Source organism: Pan paniscus, chromosome 2, assembly GCF_029289425.2.
Source record: "Pan paniscus chromosome 2, NHGRI_mPanPan1-v2.0_pri, whole genome shotgun sequence".
In the NCBI taxonomy this organism is placed as follows: Eukaryota; Metazoa; Chordata; class Mammalia; order Primates; family Hominidae; genus Pan; species Pan paniscus.
The window spans coordinates 183,091,079-183,111,730 of NC_085926.1; the positions used below are offsets into that span (position 1 = coordinate 183,091,079).

At 39.2% G+C, this 20,652-nt stretch overlaps 1 protein-coding gene across 3 annotated transcripts in view; it reads right to left on the minus strand.

The window, feature by feature from the left end:
• EHHADH (enoyl-CoA hydratase and 3-hydroxyacyl CoA dehydrogenase) overlaps positions 1 to 20,652 on the minus strand; it is a 91,114-nt gene that overhangs the window by 23,964 nt on the left and 46,498 nt on the right. For all 3 annotated transcript variants that reach the window (XM_014344488.4, XM_003806605.4, XM_063602632.1), the window contains exons 3-5: positions 19,534 to 19,706; positions 14,828 to 14,939; positions 3,504 to 3,608 (exon numbers count right to left, since the gene is read on the minus strand). In XM_014344488.4, the coding sequence (XP_014199974.3) occupies positions 3,504 to 3,608; positions 14,828 to 14,939; positions 19,534 to 19,596 (280 nt within the window). In that variant the 5' untranslated portion in view covers positions 19,597 to 19,706. The remainder of the gene's footprint in view (positions 1 to 3,503; positions 3,609 to 14,827; positions 14,940 to 19,533; positions 19,707 to 20,652) is intronic.

Consider the following 20,652-nt stretch of genomic DNA (forward strand, 5'->3'; position numbering starts at 1 on the left):
ATATAAGAACACACGCACACACTTGTAAAATTTTCTACCTGGCTGTTTTCTTCTTAATACTATATGTAAGCAATTTTCCAAGTTCTTCAACTTTCTTTAAAAATGGAAGTTGTAATAGCTGAATGGAGTCAGTTCATTGAGATTATCGTTTTTACATAATTAATTTCCCAGAACTAAATATTTGAGTTGTTTCCAATATTTTATGATAATCTAAAAGCTTTAGTGAGTATTACTGTATACAAATCTTTGTGTATTTATGTGATTATTTCTCTATGGTAAATTCCTAAGAATAGAAAAACTAAGTGAAAAGGTATGAGTAATTTTAAGCCTCTATAAGTGATTGTCCAGCTGCCTTCTAGACAGGATGTATTACAAGCATTCTAATGAGAGCTTATTTAAACTCAGTCTCACCGTATTTGTTCCATCTGTTCTGATCTGCTTGGCAAAAATTAGTGTCTTTTAAATCACTGATTTTTTTATTAATAAATTTTAAAAAGCATTTAAGAGTCAAGCATACACTTATTACAACCCAGCAATACTATTCTCAGGTATTTACCCAAGAAAAAGGAAAAACTATGTCTACAAAGACTTGTGTAGGCCCAAAGTGGAAACAAACTAAATGTCCATCAACTGATAATGGATAAACAAATTGTGGTTTACCCACAATGTGGAATACAAGTCAATAAAAAGGAACAAAATATTAATGCATGCAACAATAGGAATGGCTCTCAAAAACATTATACAAAATAAAGCCAGCCACAGAAGACTATATACTACTGCATGATTTCATCCATATGAGATTCTAAAAGAACCATAAAAGTATGACAGAAAGTAGGTCACTGGTTGCCTGCGGCCAAGGGGAAGAAAAAAGGATGTATGGGAAAGGGGTATGAGAATATTTTTTAGGGTGATAGAACTATATTTTGATTGTGGCAATGGTTACACAACTGTAAACAACTACCAAAATTCACCAAACTCTCCCCTTAAAGTGCATGAATTTTATCTGTAGAAATTACACCTCAATAAAGCTGGAAAAAATAAAAACAAAACCAAAAATAATTTAGAAACGTTTGAGAAAACTAACTTATCCTAAGCTGGAGAATAAAACAAAACAAAAGCAAAAATCACTTAAGAAATTCTGGAGAAAAACTAACATTTTCATTTTTGCTTATTTCCTTTCCATTTGTATCTGTATTCATACATACTCCAGATAATGATCATTACTCTATACACAATTATATACTGTATAATTGCAAATACACGTACATTTATATGCTACACATTTTTATATCACAATTTTACATTTTTCTATATAGTTTTCATGATTATAATTTAAAATAGTAATACATAATTGTCTAAAGCCCTGAAGTGTTAAAAGGTGAATTTTACAGGTTTAAAGCAAATGGTGCCTCAATATTTGGATGCCACCAAGTGGACAAACTGTATAATGTCGTTGAGATTAAACACTATTTTGTAAGTTTTATAAAGTAAAAATGTTTAATTTAATGTTTACAATTAATTTTAAATTGTGAATAAATTAAAGTTATAACCAGACCATTTTAGAAATGTAGCTAAGGTTGAGACCTGGATCCAGGTCTCCTAGATCATGAACCTCAACTATTTCTTGAAGTAACTTAATTCTCAAATCAGAATCTAGGGAAATCACTTAAGGAAAAGAACTTCCTGTTGAAACTGAGACCTTTACAAACTAAAACTACAGATGTGAATGACAGACACGGGTCTACCTTTAGCAAACCAAAGAATCATTTCGGGACCTCCAAATGCAAATAGCCTTTGCTGTGTGTCTGTCAAGTGACTTCTAACAAAACAATAAGCCCCCTCGGGAAGCACAATGATGAAAACACAGTGAAGGTTGCCTGAAAGGCCGAGAAAAATAGTAGGAAATTTATTTCTATTTGGGCAAGGATTTGCTGATTCTCTTTAGGGGTCTCCATTATTTTCTCCCCATCGTTCCTCCCCTCTCCAGTTCAAGCTTTTACTTTCACATTGAAACAGTAACTGGCTAGAGCCACAAAAAAGAAAGATTATTTCAGGAAAGTGTTTGGTCTCTGCCAAGGTCAACAAAAGAATGACTCCTTCAAAAGAATGCCTTTGAATGACACTGGGCCATTGCCTGCCACCAAGCGGGAGACCAGCACTCTGTTCTGCCTGTAAGGCAATACTCTTCCCAATTATTTTTTTCTGGCTATTTTTACCCTCTCCATCTTGCTCATTTAAAGCTGACAACATCCATAGACTGAAAAGAAACTGTGAAACAAACAAAAAAACCTCTGGGAGTGCCACTGAAAGAACTCTGAAAGGAACATCCCGAGTCCATAAAGTAAGAAACCACTGAGAGAAGGACATAACTCAGTTTGCGGAGACAGAAGTTCTCAAGGCCCACAGCTTTACTGCGGTAAATTATAGAGCCTGTGATATGGTTTAGATGTGTGTCCGCTCCAAATCTCATGTTGAAGTGTGGTCCCCAGTGTTTGAGGTGGGAGCCTGGTGGGAGGTTACTGGGTCATGGGAGCTGATCCCTCAGGAACGGTTTAGTACCATCCCCTTGGTGATAAGAGAGCTTTCACTCAGTTGATGAGAGATCAGCTTGTTTAGAAGAGTTTGGGGCCAGGCGCGGTGGCTCATGCCTGTAATCCCAGCACTTTGGGAGGTCGAGGCAGGCAGATCACGAGGTCAGGAGTTCGAGATGAGCCTGGCAAACATAGTGAAACCCCGTCTCTACTAAAAATACAATAATTAGCGGGGCATGGTGGGCGGACGCCTGTATTCCCAGCTACTTGGGCTGCTGAGGCAAGAGAATCACTTGAACCCAGGAGGCAGAGGTTGTGGTGAGCCAAGATCGCGCCACTGCACTCCAGCCTGGGCAACAGAGCGGGACTCTGTCTCAGAAAAAAAAAAAAAAAAAAAAAAAGAGTGTGGGACCTCCACACTTCTCTCTTGCTCTCTTGCCATATGACGTGCCTATTCCTGCTTCACGTTCAACCACGGGTAAAAGCTCTGAGACCTCACCAGAAGCTGAGCACATGCTGGTACCATGCTTGTACAACCTGCGGAACTGTAAGCCAATTAAATCTTTTTTCTTTATAAATTACCCAGCCTCAGGATTTTCTTTTTTTTTTTTTTTTTCTCGAGACGGAGTCTCGTTCTGTCGCCCAGGATGGAGTGCAGTGGTGCGATCTCGGCTCACTGCAAGCTCCGCCTCCCGGGTTCACGCCATTCTCCTGCCTCAGCCTCCCGAGTAGCTGGGATTACAGGCGCCCGCCACCACGCCCGGCTAATTTTTTGTATTTTTTAGTAGAGACAGGATTTCACCGTGTTAGCCAGGATGTTCTCGATCTCCTGACCTCGTGATCCGCCCACCTCGGCCTCCCAGAGTGCTGGGATTACAGGCGTGAGCCACTGCGCCCGGCCAGGAGTTTCTTATTTAAATGAACATGTATCCTGTTTACAGTCTTTGGCTATTTTTATTATTATCTTCTTACCTGAAACTCTCTGAGCAAATCTGATTGCTTCTTCAACCGGGTCTGAGTTTACAACTTTATCTAGAATGCCCAGCTTGAGTGCTTCATCTGCTAAAATACGTCTTCCTGAAATAAACAACAACAACAACAACAACAACAACAACAAATCAAAGAACGATGTAAGATTAAAGCAAAAGCATTACTCTCTCTAGTAGGAAAGGCTGTCTGTCTGGATATAAATATCTATTATTGAATAAAATAAGTAAGAACCACACTCACTGAAAGAATAGAAAGATCACCACTGAGGTAACCAGGAAACCTGGATTCAAGCTCCAGCTCTAATTTCCACTATTTGTGTGACCATGAAGAACTGCACCAGGACCACAATTTCCTCATTGGCAAATGGCAATAATTATGCTTATCTCAGTAATTCCGAGTATTAAGTGAGAATAATAGATTCTCTTTATATTCTATAAATCTCTATAGAAGTACTTTATGAACTACAGATCTCTATAGAAATGTGAGATGTTTAGTTTTTTATAATAATAATAGAAGTAGCAGCAGCAGAGTAATATATAGTATCTACCTTATCCCTAGCACATCCCATTGGCTGTGGATGGTTAAAAAAAAAAAAAGGACCGGGCACGGTGGCTCACGCTTGTAATCCCAGCACTTTGGGAGGCCAAGGCGGGTGGATCACCTGAGGTCAGGAGTTCGAGACCAGCCTGGCCAACATGGTGAAACCCTGTCTCTACTACAAATACAAAAATTAACTGGGCATGGTAGTGGGCACCTGTAATCCCAGCTACTCAGGAGGCTGAGGCAGGAGAATCGCTTGAACCCAGGAGGTGGAGATTACAGTGGGCTGAGATCACACCACTGCACTCCAGCCTGGGCAAAAGAGCTAGACTCCATCTCCAAAAACAAAGAAAAAGAGAGAGAGAGAAAATTTAAAAAAAAAGATAGTCCCCAGACATAAATATAGTTAACTCAATGAGAAAAAAATTAAGTTGACATTCTATAAGGTATAATTAAAATTACCTAGGACAAATGGGATGGACTTCTGCCAGTTTTTGGCTACCCAGCATCTCAACTCCTCCCTTAGTTGTGGAATTGCTATTGTGTGAGCTTTGAAGCCCTGCCTTCTACTACAGAAGCTGAAAAGGACACAGATGATTAGACAATTGACAATTTGACTGTGGCAGCTGGAGTGTGGCCCATGACCCTAGTTAGTGAACTGAGTGCTCTGTTGAGGGTTTTTAGCTTGGAGTTAGTGACACTAAGCAGCAGCAACAGGTTAAATCTCATTTCACAGGTGCCAATATCTAGTGTCTGGCAGTGGTGGTGCTGGTATACTTAGCGTCCAATCATGCCATTGGCATCCTCCAGTACAGAATGTCAGCAATAGGGGATATAGAAGTTTGATGAGGGTTTGCACCGTTCCTAAATTTGCCTTGACAGTTCTTCACCAGTTGTAAATATGCAATTTGATCTGCATATTCTGAGGTAAGAGGTAGGGGACATCAGCATCCCCTACCCCAGGGTCAGAAGGAAGAAGACAGTGACACATCGCTTGCTTTCTTGCCAGTACCATCTTGCCTTCTGAAAAGCAACCATCAAATCCATCTTGGTGGCAACAGTCTCACAGTCTTCACTGCACTTACAGTGTTGGTGGATGCCATCGGAGACAAACCCTCCATTCCTGGTTCTTATTATTGCTTCAGAGAACTACAAATGAGTTTTCTTGATTAGATAGAAAGTTCAGTGATTTTTTTTTGGTAGGTCTCTCTTTGAAAAGCAGTATTTGGGCAGTTTTCTGGAAGTATATCTGAAAACAGGCTTTCAGATCTCCTTCTGGAGTAAGGAGTAGGGTAAGAGGTACATAAATGGTTTCTGTACATAAGTATCCTGTGTATAAAATCACTTTGGTAAGGAGAGAGTGAATCAGCCTACCCAGGTTAAGGGAACCAAGCAAACACAAAATGGGACATGGAAACCTGGATATTATTATAAAAGGATTTTGAGGTCAACTAAGCAGGGAGAATGTGAGCTACTCCCAGATAGACTAAAAATTTCTCTAGCTGTAATGATTTCTTCTGGCTTGGATTTCACAAAATTGGAAGAGTACCACTACTATTCTAACAGAGTCAATGGGATTCCAAGTACAGTCATATGCCATATAATAACATTTCTGTCACAACACATATATGATGGTGGTCCCATATGATTACGATATCATATGTTTACTGTACCTTTTCTATGTTTAGATGTGTTTAGATACATAAATACTTTCCATTGTGTTACAATTGCCTACAGTATTCAGCACAGTAACATGCTGCACAGGTTTGTAGCCTAGGAACAAGAGGCCATACCATATAGCCTAGGTGTGTAATAGGCTATACCATCTAGGTTTGTGTAAGTAAACCATGATGGTCACATAACAACAAACTCGCCTAATGATTTCTCAGAATATATCTCGTTGTTCAATGATGCATAGCTGGACTTTTATCCTGTATCAAAGAACTAAGGATCTAAAGACATGGCTCTGTATATCCAATCCGGATTCTTAGGCTGTAATTTAAAATTGTTTTTTCTTATGACATCGTAAGTGTAGATGACAACCACTGTCCAATGGGCTCTAATAAGAACCCTGTGTGCCCTAAGGGAACTGAGGTTGAGAGTTCTCTTCTCCAACCTGAGTAATCTCAATTTTTTCCTATTTTCTTGATAGCTTCTTTTCTAACCTTTACAATTTTTTTCCACATGGAACTCTTTCCAAATGTCATATTCAAGTTTTCCTAAAATTGTGCAGACTACTTAAAAAGACAGGTGTATAATTCTAATGTTAGCTTTCTTCTAATTCACTATGACCTTTTCTATGCAAATCAAAACCCCATCATATTCTTACTGTTTTTACCTCTTTTCTGCACGTTAAAAATAGTGATGTTTCTTTAAGCAGTGCTTTGGGAAAAGGCCAATCCTAGTTCATTTTATTTCTTTTTGTCAAAGCCAGTTTTCCTGATTTCTTCCAATAATCTTGGTTTCAGGCAATACTGCAAATAGGGCAACAAAATTATTCAATATTCCCCCATATACTGTAAGTATCTGTATACCCTCAAATTTACAGACTCATTTTACACTATTATGATTTCCTCCTATATTTTAGGCTTCTTTGCTTCCTATTTTGTCTTTTGCACAATAACTTGTCTCATGTGCTTTGAATCCTGTAGTATGTTGGATCCTAAGCATCCTTTTACGAATTTGACATTACATACTTAAAATAGTTCACATTCTTTAAACTGTACTTATTATACCATTATAAATTAAAACTATCTAACTTGATTTATTGAAGGAAATAAATGTCATGTTTCTGGTCTAACTCTCCTTTTATACACTACAGATTTATAAAATCATCCCCCCATTTAAAGGAAAAATCCATTTTTAATGCACATAGCCTCACGATATTTTTTTTTCTTTTTCTTTTTCTTTTTTTTTGAGATGGAGTCTCACTGTCACCCAGGCTGGAGTGCAGTGGCGCAATCTCAGCTCACTGCAACCTCTGCTTCCTGGGTTCAAGCGATTCTCCTGCCTCAGTCTCTCGAGTAGTTGGTACTACAGGCGCATGCCACCACCCCCGGCTACTTTTTTGTATTTTTAGTGGAGATGAGGTTTCACCATGTTGACCAGGCTGGTATCAAATTCCTGACCTTAGGTGATCCACCTGCCTTGGACTCTGAAAGTGCTGGGATTACAGGCGTGAGCCACCGTGCCCGGCCCGCCTCACATTATTTTCTAATTTGGCTAATGTATACACAATTTTATATCGTGGTTTCTATACGGATTTCTACTAGCAGTTCTCAAACGGGTCTTAGGACCCCTTTGCACTCTTAAAAATTATGGAGAACTCCAAAAAGCTTGTGTTTATGTAGGTTATATATATCAATATTTACTGTATTAGAAATTAAAACTGCAAGCTTTTGTCTGGGTGTAGAAATCACAAGGCCGGATGTGGTGGCTCACACCTGTAATCCCAGCACTTTGGGAGGCCAAGGCAGGAGGATCACCTGAGGTCAGGAGTTTGAGACCAGCTTGGCCAACATGGTGCCCCCCGCCCCCTGTTTCTACTAAAAATACAAAAATTGGCTGGGTGTGCCACGAGCCTGTGGTCCCAGCTACTTGGGAGGCTGAAGCAGGATAACTACTTGAACCTGGGAGGCGGAGGCTGCAGTGAGCCGAGATCGTGCCACTGCACTCCAGCCTTGGTGACAGTGGGAGATACCATCTCAGAAAAATAAAAATAAAAAAAGAAAAATCACTGCAAGCTTTAAAAATGTTTCTTTATTAGTTCATTTTAAAATAATAAACTCACTGCATGTTAGCATAATGTTTTTATGCAAAATAATTATATAAAAAATTTAAAAATTAGGGAGAAGAGTGCAATTGTTTTATATTTTTGCAAATTTATTTACTGTCTGATTTAACAGAAGACAGCTGCATTCTCATTCTCCTATTGCTTCTGCATTCAATCTGTTGTGATATCACAAGGCATATTACAGTCTCTGGAAAATTCCACTACACATTTGTGAGAAAGGCAAGTAATGTCTTATTATTATGAAAATAGATCTGATCTCAAGGACTCTGTAAAGGTCTTAGGCCACACCCGAGAGTCCCTGGACCACACTTTTAAGAACCCTGAGATTTAGATCATCATTCTTCATAAATATTACATAGCATCCTAGCATGTGAATATTCCACAGCATTTACTTGCGGCTGGTATAATTTTAGTTCCTTTGAAAGTAACCTTTCGTTTTATTTGTTTTTATCCTGGGGAAGCTTGCAGGATTCTATTTTCTGGAAGTTTAAAATCTTTACCAAGACACATCAAAGAATTATCTCCTCATCAGTTTTTCCAGGAAAATGGCATGCTTGTTAAAGTACAATCTCTGATGCTATTTAATGTCTGAAGAATTTCTTCTATTTTTTCTTTTGGTTATTGCTTTCATTTTTTTTGCCTTGTGCTTTGGGAGCACGTATTATTCAAAGCAGAGACCTCTGTTATGTATCTTCCATGTCTGCTATCTTCATTTACATTTTATTTATCTTTTTGTTAAATTCTTCTGAATTCTTTAGATGTGTCTCTTTTTATCCTCTATGTTGTTGATTCTGTAATCTATCCTACCACATCTTTTTATTGCTTCAAAAAGAAATTATTTTGGCTAAGGCTTTGATTTTAAATACGGTGTTCTTATTTAACAAAATATTTTCTTTTCTAGTTTAGAATAATGTGAGTTTTCTAAAATTTTTTGTTTTCTTTAATGTTTCAGCAGACTGACGTTTATGTTTCTTTTTTTTAAGTCATAAAATATTTTCATAGGTTTTAGGGTTGCAGTTGTTTTAGTTTTAAGAATTTTTGTGTGTCTTTCTTTTGGTCATAGAACAATATTTGCTGATATTAATTATTTCTGCCTGAGAGCCTTGAGGTGCTAGTACTAAAAAATGTATAGCGAAAACCCACCTGGACCTACAGCTAAAAGGCAGGCAGGATAAAGATGTTACTCCCAATTCCTCTTTCCCCCCACAGTATTCTGGGTAGTAAGAGGTATCCCACCAAAGTCTAGAGCTCAAAGCCTGTCCTGTGAATGAGTACAGAGAAACTCATCAGGGCTGGGGCCAAGCTTTATGAGAATACAGCAGAGCTTTCTATGCTTTTCTGTGAACAAAGGGGACAGCACCTAGAAAATAAAACAGAAAGAGGAGCAGGACACTGTAGTCCTGTCAGTTGATTGGACAGAGAACATCAGCGAACGAACTGCAATATGATCAGGCATATCCTTTGTGGTTACTGCTAAAGATTCGTTCATTTTCAGAGGGCATTCTAAGGAAATTGTGGAGAAGGTTGCTGTTGTAATCACTCTACTTTCCAGAATTACCTGTCTTATGGATTTCAGAAGATCAGAAAGGGTTAGCCACCTAAATCTATTTACTTATTAATTTCCTATGGGAACAGTGCCTACAAAGTTGGCACTTTTTTTCCTCATTCACATCAGTAGGGAATCTTCAACTTTCACAATTTAACTAATCTTTTTCTTTAACACCCTTTCTTAGAAAAAAAAAAATTTCGGCCGGGCGCAGTGGCTCACACCTGTAATCCCAGCACTTTGGGAGGCCGAGGCGGGTGGCTCACTTGAGGTCGGCGGTTTGAGACCAGCCTGGTCAACATGGTGAAACCTTGTCTCTACTAAAAATACAAAAAATTAGCCGGGTGTGGTGGCACGTGCCTGTAATCCCAGCTACTGGAGAGGCTGAAGCAGGAGAATCACTTGAACCCGGGAGGTGGAGGTTGTGGTGAGCTGAGATCGTGCCACTGTACTCCAGTCTGGGAGACAGAATGAGACCCTGTCACCAAAAAAAAAAGAAAGAAAAAAATATTTTCCAAACCAAAGCAGGATTCTGAATATTGTGATTACTAATAGCTTTTGTATTAGTAGTGTATTACTGCTGTAACAAATTACCACAAACTCAGAGGCTTAAAACACACATTTACTATCTTATAGTTTAAGATGTCAAAAGTCTAAAACAGGTCAGCAGAAGGTGTTCCTTCTGGATGCTGTAAGAAAGAATGCTTTCCTTGTCTTTTCCACTTCTAGAAGCTGCTTACATTACTTGGCTTGTGACCTCTCCTGCCATCTTCAAAGCCAGCACATAGTGTCTTCTCTCTTCTCTGACCTTCTGCTTCCCTCTTATAAGGACTCTTGTGATAAAATGGGCTGAGCTAGATAGTCCAGGGTAAACTCCCTCTCAAGATCTTTAATGTAATCACACGTACAAAAGTTATTTTGAATGTAACATAATATATTCACAGGTTCTGGGAATTAGGACGTGGACATCTTTGGGGGCCAGATACCGTTTATGAAATGTGGTCTGTTTAACAGGCACTATATCAGAAGCATGTCATGTTATTTCATTATTCCTTAAAACAACCATGTGGTTGTTTACTGATGAGAAAACAGAGGCTTAGAGGAGTTCAGAAGACCTCTCTCTCCTAAACCCCAGGCCTGTCTATCCAATTGTCTATTTGACATCTCCACTTGGATGTGTAACAGGCCTCTCAAACTTAACATGTCCCAAATGAAGTTCTTGTGATACTTCCATAAAACCTGCTCTATCAGCAGAAATCCCAGTCTTAGTGATGGCACCATCCTTCCAGCTACTCACTCTGGCCATTAGATCATCCTTGACTCTCCTCTTTCTCTCACATCTCATATCTGCTCTGTCACAAAATCCTGTTGGCTCTACTTTCAAAATATCTCCAGAATCTGACCATATCTTATGATTTACATTGCCACTACTCAGATCCAAGCCCCCATCATCTCTCCCTTGGATTATGATAGCAGCCCTCAGTCTTCCTGTTTTTGTCCTTGTCTCCAATTAGTATATTTTCAACAGCCAGAGTGACTGTTTGAAAAACCTAAGTGAGAGCATGTTACTCCTCTGCTTGAAACACTCCAATGCCTTTCTTCCTCATTCACAAGAAAAGCCAAAGTTCTTTCTATAACCTTCCAAGCCCAAAAAGATATGGCTTCATCCTCTACTACTTTTCCCCTGACTCATTTCATTCCAGTTACATTGACCTTCTTGCTGTTCTTTGAACATTCCAAGCATGTCCCTGCCTCAGGTCTTTGTACTTGCTATTTTCTCTATGTGGGATTTCTTCCTCCAGATATTGGCATAACAAGCTTCCTTATCTTCTTCAGGTCTTTACTCAGATGTCATTTTGTAGAGAAACCTTTTCTAGCTACCCTACCTGAAATATTAATTCACCTCCCATTCCTAACATTTCATATCTCTCCCTTTCTGTTTTGTGTTTTCTTAGCACTTATCTCCACCTGACTATATCTATCTATCTATCTAAATTATATAATAGGTAGGCATATGTGTGTGCATACAGTTGTGGTGGCTAGTCTCCAAAGTGACCCCCAGCAAGTCTAACCACTTGGTATTCAAGCTTCCTCCCATACTGAATAGAGAAGACCTGCATAGCCAATAGGAGAGTTTAGAAAAGATGGCATGTGACTCTAACGGTAGATCATAAAAGACACTGTGGTGTCTTTCTGGAGGAAGCGAGCTGTCACACTGTGTGAATACTCAGGAAGCTCTACGGAGAGGTCCCCGTACATAGGAAAGGAAGCCTCCTGCCAAGGTCAGCACCATCTAGTCATCCATGTGACTGGGTCATCTTGAAAGTAGATCCTCCAGGCCGGGCACAGTGGCTCACGCCTGTAATCCCAGCACTTTGGGAGGCTGAGGCAGGTGGATCACCTGAGGTCAGGAGTTCAAGACCAGCCTGGCCAACATGGTGAAAGCCTGTCTCTACTAATAATACAAAAATTAGCCGGGCATGGTGGTGCATTTCTGTAATCCCAGTTACTCAGGAGGCTGAGGCAGGAGAATCACTTGAACCCAGGAGATGGAAGTTACAGTGAGCCAAGATTGTGCCACTGCACTCCAGCCTGGGTGACAAGAGTGAAACTCCATCTCCAAAAAAAAAGAAAGAAAGAAAGAAAGAAAGAAAGTAGATCCTCCAGATGACTACAGCCCTAGTCACAGTGTCTTGACTCCGATCTCATGACAAACCCTGAGCTATATCCCAAGTAAGCTGCTCCAAAATTCCTAACACAGAAACTAGGGGGAAAAAACTGTAAATTAAACCATGACTTACAATGAATCTGAGAGTCATCTCACTTTGAAAGCTGTGGGGAAAAGGACATTTTTGAATTAATGAAATATGACAATGATGATTATTGTTGTGATTATTGTTCTGTTCTTCATACAATCTCCATGAAGGCAGAAATTTTTGTTGCTTCAGTTCACTGCTATAGGCCTAATGCCTAGAAAAGGGCCCAGCATATGAGAGAAAATTAATAATTGCTGGATGAATAAATAAAAATTAAGTTGCACAAGGCATATTATTTATATGTGGTAGAGTTGGGATTCAAAGCCAGGTCTTTGATTCTAAAGCTTGTGCTCTTTTTATTGCCTGTTCTTCAGCATATAGTCTAATACCAAGATCTTCATCTCATTTTTCTTCAATTTTCCTCTTTTACTAAAAAAGACAGATCTTTCGGTATAATAATATATACCTGGCTGGGCACAGCAGCTCACGCCTGTAATCCCAGCACTTTGGGGGGCCAAGGCAGGCAGATCACCTGAGGTTGGTAGTTCGAGACCAGCCTGACCAACATGGAGAAACCCCGACTCTACTAAAAATACAAAATTAGCTGGGCGTGGTGGTGCATGCCTGTAATCCCAGCTACTTGGGAGGCTGAGGCAGGAGAATTGCTTGAACTCAGGAGGCAGAGGTTGCGGTGAGCTGAGATCGAACCATTGCATCCCCGTCTGGGCAACAAGAGTGAAACTCGGTCTCAAAAAAAAAAAAAAAAAAAATAGGTCAGGCCCAGTGGCTCACACCTGTAATCCCAGCACTTTGGGAGGCCGAGGCAGGCAGATCACCTGAGGTCAGGAGTTCGAGACAAGCCTGACCAACATGGAGAAACCCTGTCTCTACTAAAAATACAAAAATTAGCCAGGTGTGGAGGTGCATGCCTGTAATCCCAGCTACTTGGGAGGCTGAGGCAGGAGAATTGCTTGAACCTGGGAGGCGGAGGTTGTGGTGAGTTGAGATCGCGCCATTGCACTCCAGCCTGGGCAACAAGAGCAAAACTCCATCTCAAAAAAAATATTATTAATAAATAATAATAATATATATCTAACAATTATGGAGTGATTACCATGTGTAGGGCTGTCCTAAGGACATTGTATGTATTAACTTATCCAATTTTCACCACACCACCCTATAGTAGGTACTATTCCTAGGTACATTTATAAAGAAAATAAGGCACAAAAAAGTAAAATGACTGACCTAAATTCTTATTATTAGTTATATCTGTTTGAAGTATATTGTTGTATATGTTCTTTCTTCTAAATTGACCTCAACTGAAAGTCTCTTTAATGTCTTACAAACAAATATATATTAAACCTGAGGCAGGAGAATCACTTGAACCCAGGAGGCGGAGGTTGCACTGAGCAGAGATCACTCCACTGCATTCCAGCCTGGCGATAGAGTGAGACTCCGTCTCAAAAAAAAAAAAAAAAAAAAAAAAAAAAAAAAATATATATATATATATATATATATATGGAGAGAGAGAGAGAGAGAGAGAGAAAGAGAGTAAATCCAGGGTCTCTAAATGTGGTCTAGTGTTGTAGTGTTCACATTCTCTATTGAGAAAGAACAACTTAAAAAGCACTGGGCTGGCCGGATGTGGTGGCTCACACCTGTAATCCCAGCACTTTTGGGAGGCCAAGGCAGGTGGATCACCTGAGGTAGGGAGTTTGAGACCAGCCTGACAAACATGGAGAAACCCCGTCTCTACTAAAAGTACAAAATTAGCTGGGCATGGTAGCACATGCCTGTAATCCCAGCTACTTGGGAGGCTGAGGCAGGAGAATCACTTGAACCCGGGAGGTGGAGGTTGCCGTGAGCCAAGATCATGCCACTGCACTCCAGCCTGGGCTACAAGAGCGAAACTCCGTCTCAAAAAAAAGAAAATAAAAAGAACAACTTGCATTTCTAGCTGATATCTTAATACTTGCCAGTGAAAAATTTAGTCATTTTCATATTAAAATTTGAAAACATACCTTGAAAATTATGGTTTTCTCATTTATATTACAATTTTTTTTAGATGAGTCTCGCTCTGTTGCCCAGGCTGGAGTGCAGTGGCGTAGTCTCAGCTCACCGCAACCTCCGCTTCCTGGGTTCAAGCGATTCTCCTGCCTCAGTCTCCCAAGTAGCTGGGATTACAGGTGCCTGCCACCATGCCCAGGTAATTTTTTTGTATTTTAATAGAGATGGGGTTTCACCATGCTGGTTTCCAACTCCTGACCTCAAGTGATCTGCCCATCTCGGCCTCCCAAAGTGCTGGGATTACAGGCATGAGCCACTGCGCCCGGCCTATATTACAATTTCTAAATTAGTTCTGAATATAATGCAGTCTATGTGAACAACAGTGTTGATGAATAGTCACTTGAACTGAAATAAAATCCTAAATTTGATTCGCTCTTTGCATGCACTTTCATTTAAAAGGCTCTCACATTTGATCTTCACGATAACGTCTGAGAAGCTCAGAAAGGTAGTTCTCCATATTACAGATCAGAAAATCAAGAGGCCAAGAAGTTCAAGAATCCTTTTATGGTTACATAGGGAGTAGGTGGTCAAGCCAGAATTTTTCTAAATCCTAGTCCAATTCTTCACACTAATCTAGACAGTTGTTGCCAAGGTCTATACTGACCTGAGGTAATTAAGTCAAGTGCAGCAGGAACTCCAGTGAGTCTGGGGAGAAGCTGGGTTCCTCTTGCACCAGGGAGAAGTCCCAGTGTAACTTCTGGTAAGCCAACTTGAGCCTATCAAAGATTGAAGGCATAAAGGCCATTAGCATGAGATGGTATGTTCAGAGTTAAGGCAAGCTTTTCCCTGGATTTCCTGTATTCTCAAAAGCATGGTGTCACTGAATTCAGCAAGATTTCTACAGGGCAAATTAGTGCACATCCTTTTCTTTAATTAACAGCATAAACAGAGCTGTGCTGTCCCTAACTCTTCATGTTGAAACACATTTTTAGCTTCTTACACATTTATTCTCTGACTGTAATATGACCTGTCTCAGCCAACAAAAATAATTTTCTCTGGAAACAACTTTCTGGAGTCCTGCAAGAATCAGGAAACACAAGAAAGTGAAAAGACAACCCACAGAATGGGAGAGAATATATATATCTTACAAATTATATATCCGATATAGGATTTCTATCTAGAATATATAAAGAACTTTACAAATCAATAATAAAAGACAAGCAACCTGTTAAAAATGGGCAAACGATCTGGATAGGCATTTCTCCAAAGAAGAGATACAAATGGCCAGTAAGCACTTGAAAAGATGCTCAATATCATTAGCCATCAGAGGAATACAAATCAAAACCACAAGGTAACACTTTATACCCACTAAGATGGCTATTTAAAAAACGACAGACAATAACAGGTGTTGGAGAGGATATGGAGAATACAGAATCCTCATACATGGCTAGTGGGAATATAAAACAGAGTAGACACTTTGGAAAACAATCTGGCAGCTTCTTAAATGTTAAACATAGAGTTACCATATGACCCATCAAATCCATTCCTGGGTATATACCCAAGAGAAATGAAAACATATGCCCACAAAAATCCTGTATACAGATTTTCATGGCACCATGGTTCATAAAAGCCAAAAAAGTAGAAGCAACCCAAATGTCCATCAATGATTAGTGGATAAATGAAAGGTAGTACATCCATACAATGGAATATTATTCAGCAAAATCAATAAAGAACTGATTCATGCTACAACGTGGATGAACATTGAAAACATGCTAAACAAAAAAAGCCAGTCACAGGAGACCACATATCATATGATTCTGTTTATATGAAATATCCAGAATAGGCAAAACATGATAAACAAAAAAAGCCAGTCACAGGAGACCACATATTGTATGATTCTGTTTATATGAAATATCCAGAATAGGCAAATCTATAGAGACAGAAAGTAGATTAGTAGGTGCTTAGGATAGCAGAAGGTGATGGAGGATTACTGCTACAGGATACAAGGTTTCTTTTTGGGGTGATAAAATGTTCTAAAATTTACTGTGATAATGGTTGCACAACTCTGAGAATATACTCATATACCATTGAATTGCACACTTTAAATGAATGAATTGTATGGTATTTAAATTACATCTCCAAAAGGCTGTTATTTTTTTTTTTAAAGTCAGACAGTAATCTCAGTCCAGACAAGAAGGTGAGCTTGAGTCCTTTATTTTATTGCCTTTCTTGGCCCATTCCATTTAAAAGTGGCTAAGGATCTGTTAGCCATTTACAGGTATAAGGGTGAGAGGAGGGTACTTAAATGCGGACTGCCATTTACCCAGATCGTGATTCTAGCAGTTCCAAAATACCTCACATATGTGAGGCCTGTCTTACATGAGGTTTTCCTAACAGTCAATCACCATTCTTTCCATCACTGCCCATCTCTACCTCTTTACTTATTGCTAGTAACTCAGATCTGCACTCAGGGTACAGGTTGTGGTAAGAGGGACACAGAAAAGGAGCACTTAGGACATGTATGTGTATTTATTTGTAAGCATTTATAAAAATTAAAACACCATTGGGAAATGGTTAAATAAATTCTGGTATAGCTATATGATTGAATATTATGCTGCCACTTATAATGATTTTTTTTTTTTTTTTTGAGACAGAGTTTAGCTCTTGTTGCCCAGGCTGGAGTGCAATGGTGCGATCTCGGCTCACTGCAACCTCCATCTCCTGGGTTCAAGTGATTCTCCTGCCTCAGCCTCCCAAGTAGCTGGGATTACAGGCATGTGCTACCACACCCAGCTAATTTTGTATTTTTAGTAGAGGTGGGATTTCTCCATGTTGGTCAGGCTGGTCTTGAACTCCTGACCTCAGGTGATCCACCTGCCTTGGCCTCCCAAAGTGCTGGGATTACAGGCGTGAGCCACTGTTCTCGGCCTATAATGATATTTTTAAAGAATATTTACCAGAAGAGTAACATGATTTCTCCTCAGCCACAGAGGCCAGAAGGCATGAAATAACATACACAAAGTACCAAAAGAAAACAACTGTCAATCAAGAATTCTATATCCAACAAAACTATCTTTTGAAAATGAAGGCAAAATTAACACATTTCCAGATAAAGAAAAACTGATTTTGTTGTTAGTATATTTGCCCTATAAGAAATACTTCAGGCTGTAATGAAAAGGCACTAGACAGTAACTTGAATTCACATGAAGAAATAAAGAACACTGATAAAGAGTAACTTCATGGGTAAATATAAAAGACAGTAATAATGTATTTTTCATTTGTAATTCCTCTTTTTCTTATCTGATTTAGGACCACTATGTAAAGCAACAATGATAAATCTATGTTAAGCGGTACATAATGTATGAAGATATAACTTGTGACAATAATAGCATAAAGGGGCAAGTAATGGAGGCTACAGAGGAGCAAATTTTTTGTATATTATTAAAATTCAGTCAGTATTAATCTGAACTACATTGTAATAAATTAAGATGTTAATTGTAATCACCAAGTTAACCACCATTAAGAAAATAACTAAAAATATATATAGTAAAAGAAACAGCAAGAAAGTTACAAGGGTATACTTTTACATTTAACACAAATGAAAGCAGTAATGGAGGAATTGAACAAAAAAACCAAAAAGCATAGAAAACAAATAGCAAAATGGCAGGTGTTCTTCGTTATCAGTAATTACATTAAATATAAGTGTATTAAGTTCTCTAATTAAAAGACAGAGATTGGCAGAATAAAGAATATTTAATTATGGGTTAAATATTATAGTATAAAAATAGAGTATAAACTAAATACAAAAAAAGCCCAAATGTGTTTTTTGTTGTTGTTGTTCGTTTTGAGATGGAGACCCGCTCTGTCACCAGGCTGGAGTGCAGTGGCACGATCTCAGCTTACTGCAACCTCCACCTCCCAGGTTCAAGCGATTCTCCTGCCTCAGCCTCCCGAGTAGCTGGGATTGCAGGCGCCTGCCAGCATGCCCAGCTAATTTTTGTATTTTTAGTAGAGACGGGGTTTCATCATGTTGGCCAGGATGGTCTCGATCTCCTGACTTTGTGATCTGCCTGCCTCGGCCTCCCAAAGTGCTGGGATTACAGGCATGAGCCACCACGCCCAGCCAATGTACTTTTCTTTAAAGGACATTTTTCAAAGGAAAAAGAATCTGTAAGAAAAAATTACATACAAAAAAAGACTAGAATGAAATAGAATGTTAATAGTGGTTATTTCTGAACTGTGAGTTTATGATGATTTTAGTTTACATCTGTATACTTTCTTATGTTCTCTAGTTTAGTAGAATGAATATTATTTTCATCATTAGAAAAATATATTAATTACAAAAATGCCACCATTATATATACTGTGATACACAGTGGTATCACAGACCTCATCTGACATGTCTAACAGCCTAAATTAAAGCTATTTCCAGAAATTTCCCCATATTTACTAGTTTTGTGCTATTTTCCAATAGAAATTTGTCTTATTAGGTACTGATAATTATAAGGGACCATGAAACAGAAATCTTTGAGTTATCAAAGAAGTATTTAAATGTATACTTAGAAGTGACAGCCAACATATTTAATACTCATACTGCATGAGCACTGCATCAGTGAAACCTGATATGGGTCATAGTACTGGAGGTAGAGTCTCGGGGCTTTCTATTGACTCAGGAGTTCCCCTGTAGCTGATGGATCATAGAGAGGCCCTAGGGCTAAGGTTAAGGGAAACAAGATCATAGAGAGGCCCTAGGGCTAAGGTTAAGGGAAACAAGGAGTTCCCCTGTAGTTGATGAATCATAGAGAGGCCCTAGGGCTAAGGTTAAGGGAAACAAGGGAAACTAGGGCTCAGAGTAGCAGGTGTTTACTTACCAGAATGGAAGTGAAGTATTTGAACATTTTAACAATTAGTACCACTGTACTGGCACATAACAGCTGAAGTCGTTAACCAGTAAGCTAACTATTCAAAATTATCACCTCTGGGCTGGGTGCAGTGGCTCATGCCTGTAATCCCAGCACTTTGGGAAGCCAAGGTGGGTGGTCACCTGAGGTCAGGAGTTTGAGACCAGCCTGGCCAACATGGTGAAACCCCATCTCTACTAAAAATACAAAAATTTGCTGGGCATGGTAGCATGCCTGTAGTCCCAGCTTCTTGGGAGGCTGAGGAAGGAGAATTGCTTGAACTCGGGAGGTGGAGGTTGCAGTGAGCCGAGATCACACCACTGCACTCCAGCCTGGAAGACAGAGTGAGACTCCATCTCAAAAAAACAAATAAATAAAATAATCACCGCTGATACTTATGACTACATTTAGAGTTTGCCCTAAAGAAAAGCCCCACACACCAGCCACTATATAGAGCCTTGGTTGTTACCTCTGCGTGGGCAATCCTATAGTGACAGCCCAGGGCCAGCTCTAGTCCCCCTCCGAAAGCCATGCCTTGGATTGCTGCCACCACGGGCTTCTCATTTCTCTGTATTTCATCTACTACATGTCCCAGTGTAAGGCCAAATGTCCTAGGAGCACTGAAGCCACGAATATCAGCACCTAAGGGCACAAAGACAAGGAGAAAACAGAGTTGAGAAATACATGGGCATTGTTATATAACAGTAAGTTACCTGATACTCTTTAAAAAATTAATTTGTTTTATTTATTTCTTAATTTTTTTTTAGAGTTCCTGATGACTCTTAAAAAGTCTCAGACCTCTTTGGGCCCTTACACTTCATCCTTGGCTGAAAACAAGTATATTGGCGAATGTAGAATGCTATGAGAGAAAATCCTCGAATCTTTACCAGGAATTCTGTAATTTTCTAAAATCTATCTTTCCATATAATAAGTAGTAAGTCTATATTTAAAAAAATTAAAAATCTCAGAAAAGGGGAATAGGGATTCTCCTCCAAAGATCATTATTCTGAGATTGAGTCAGCCCCTCTCATTTTTGTATGTGTGATACTGTTAATCAAGCCTATTCACAGCAACTTAGTTCCATATCTTTGTTAAGGGCATGAGTCATCACAATATAAAATATCAGGGTAACATGTATACATATTTATGAGTTATATGTTAATCAAGCAGCTTAGAATTATGTTTTTGTAATAGATTTTTATCTTCAATAAAAATAATATTTATTGCTTTTCCTGATTATAAAAATAATATGTATTATGGAAAATTTGAAAACCACGCAAAATTAAAAAGAACATGAAGATCACCCTAAATATCACTATATAGCCATAATTTAATATTTTGAGGAGTTCTTAGTTTTTTTCCACATGGGTGAGTGAGCATTACAACCTGAGCTCTGCCTTCTGTCAGATCAGTAGCAGCATTAGATTCTCACAGGAGCATGAACCCTATTGTGAACTGCACAAGTGAGGGATCTAGGCTGCGCTCTCCTTATGAGAATCTAATGCCTGATGATCTGAGGTGGAACAGTTTCATCCCAAAACAATCCCTGCCCCCCCAGCCTCCCAGGCCTGCACCCCCACCCACTACC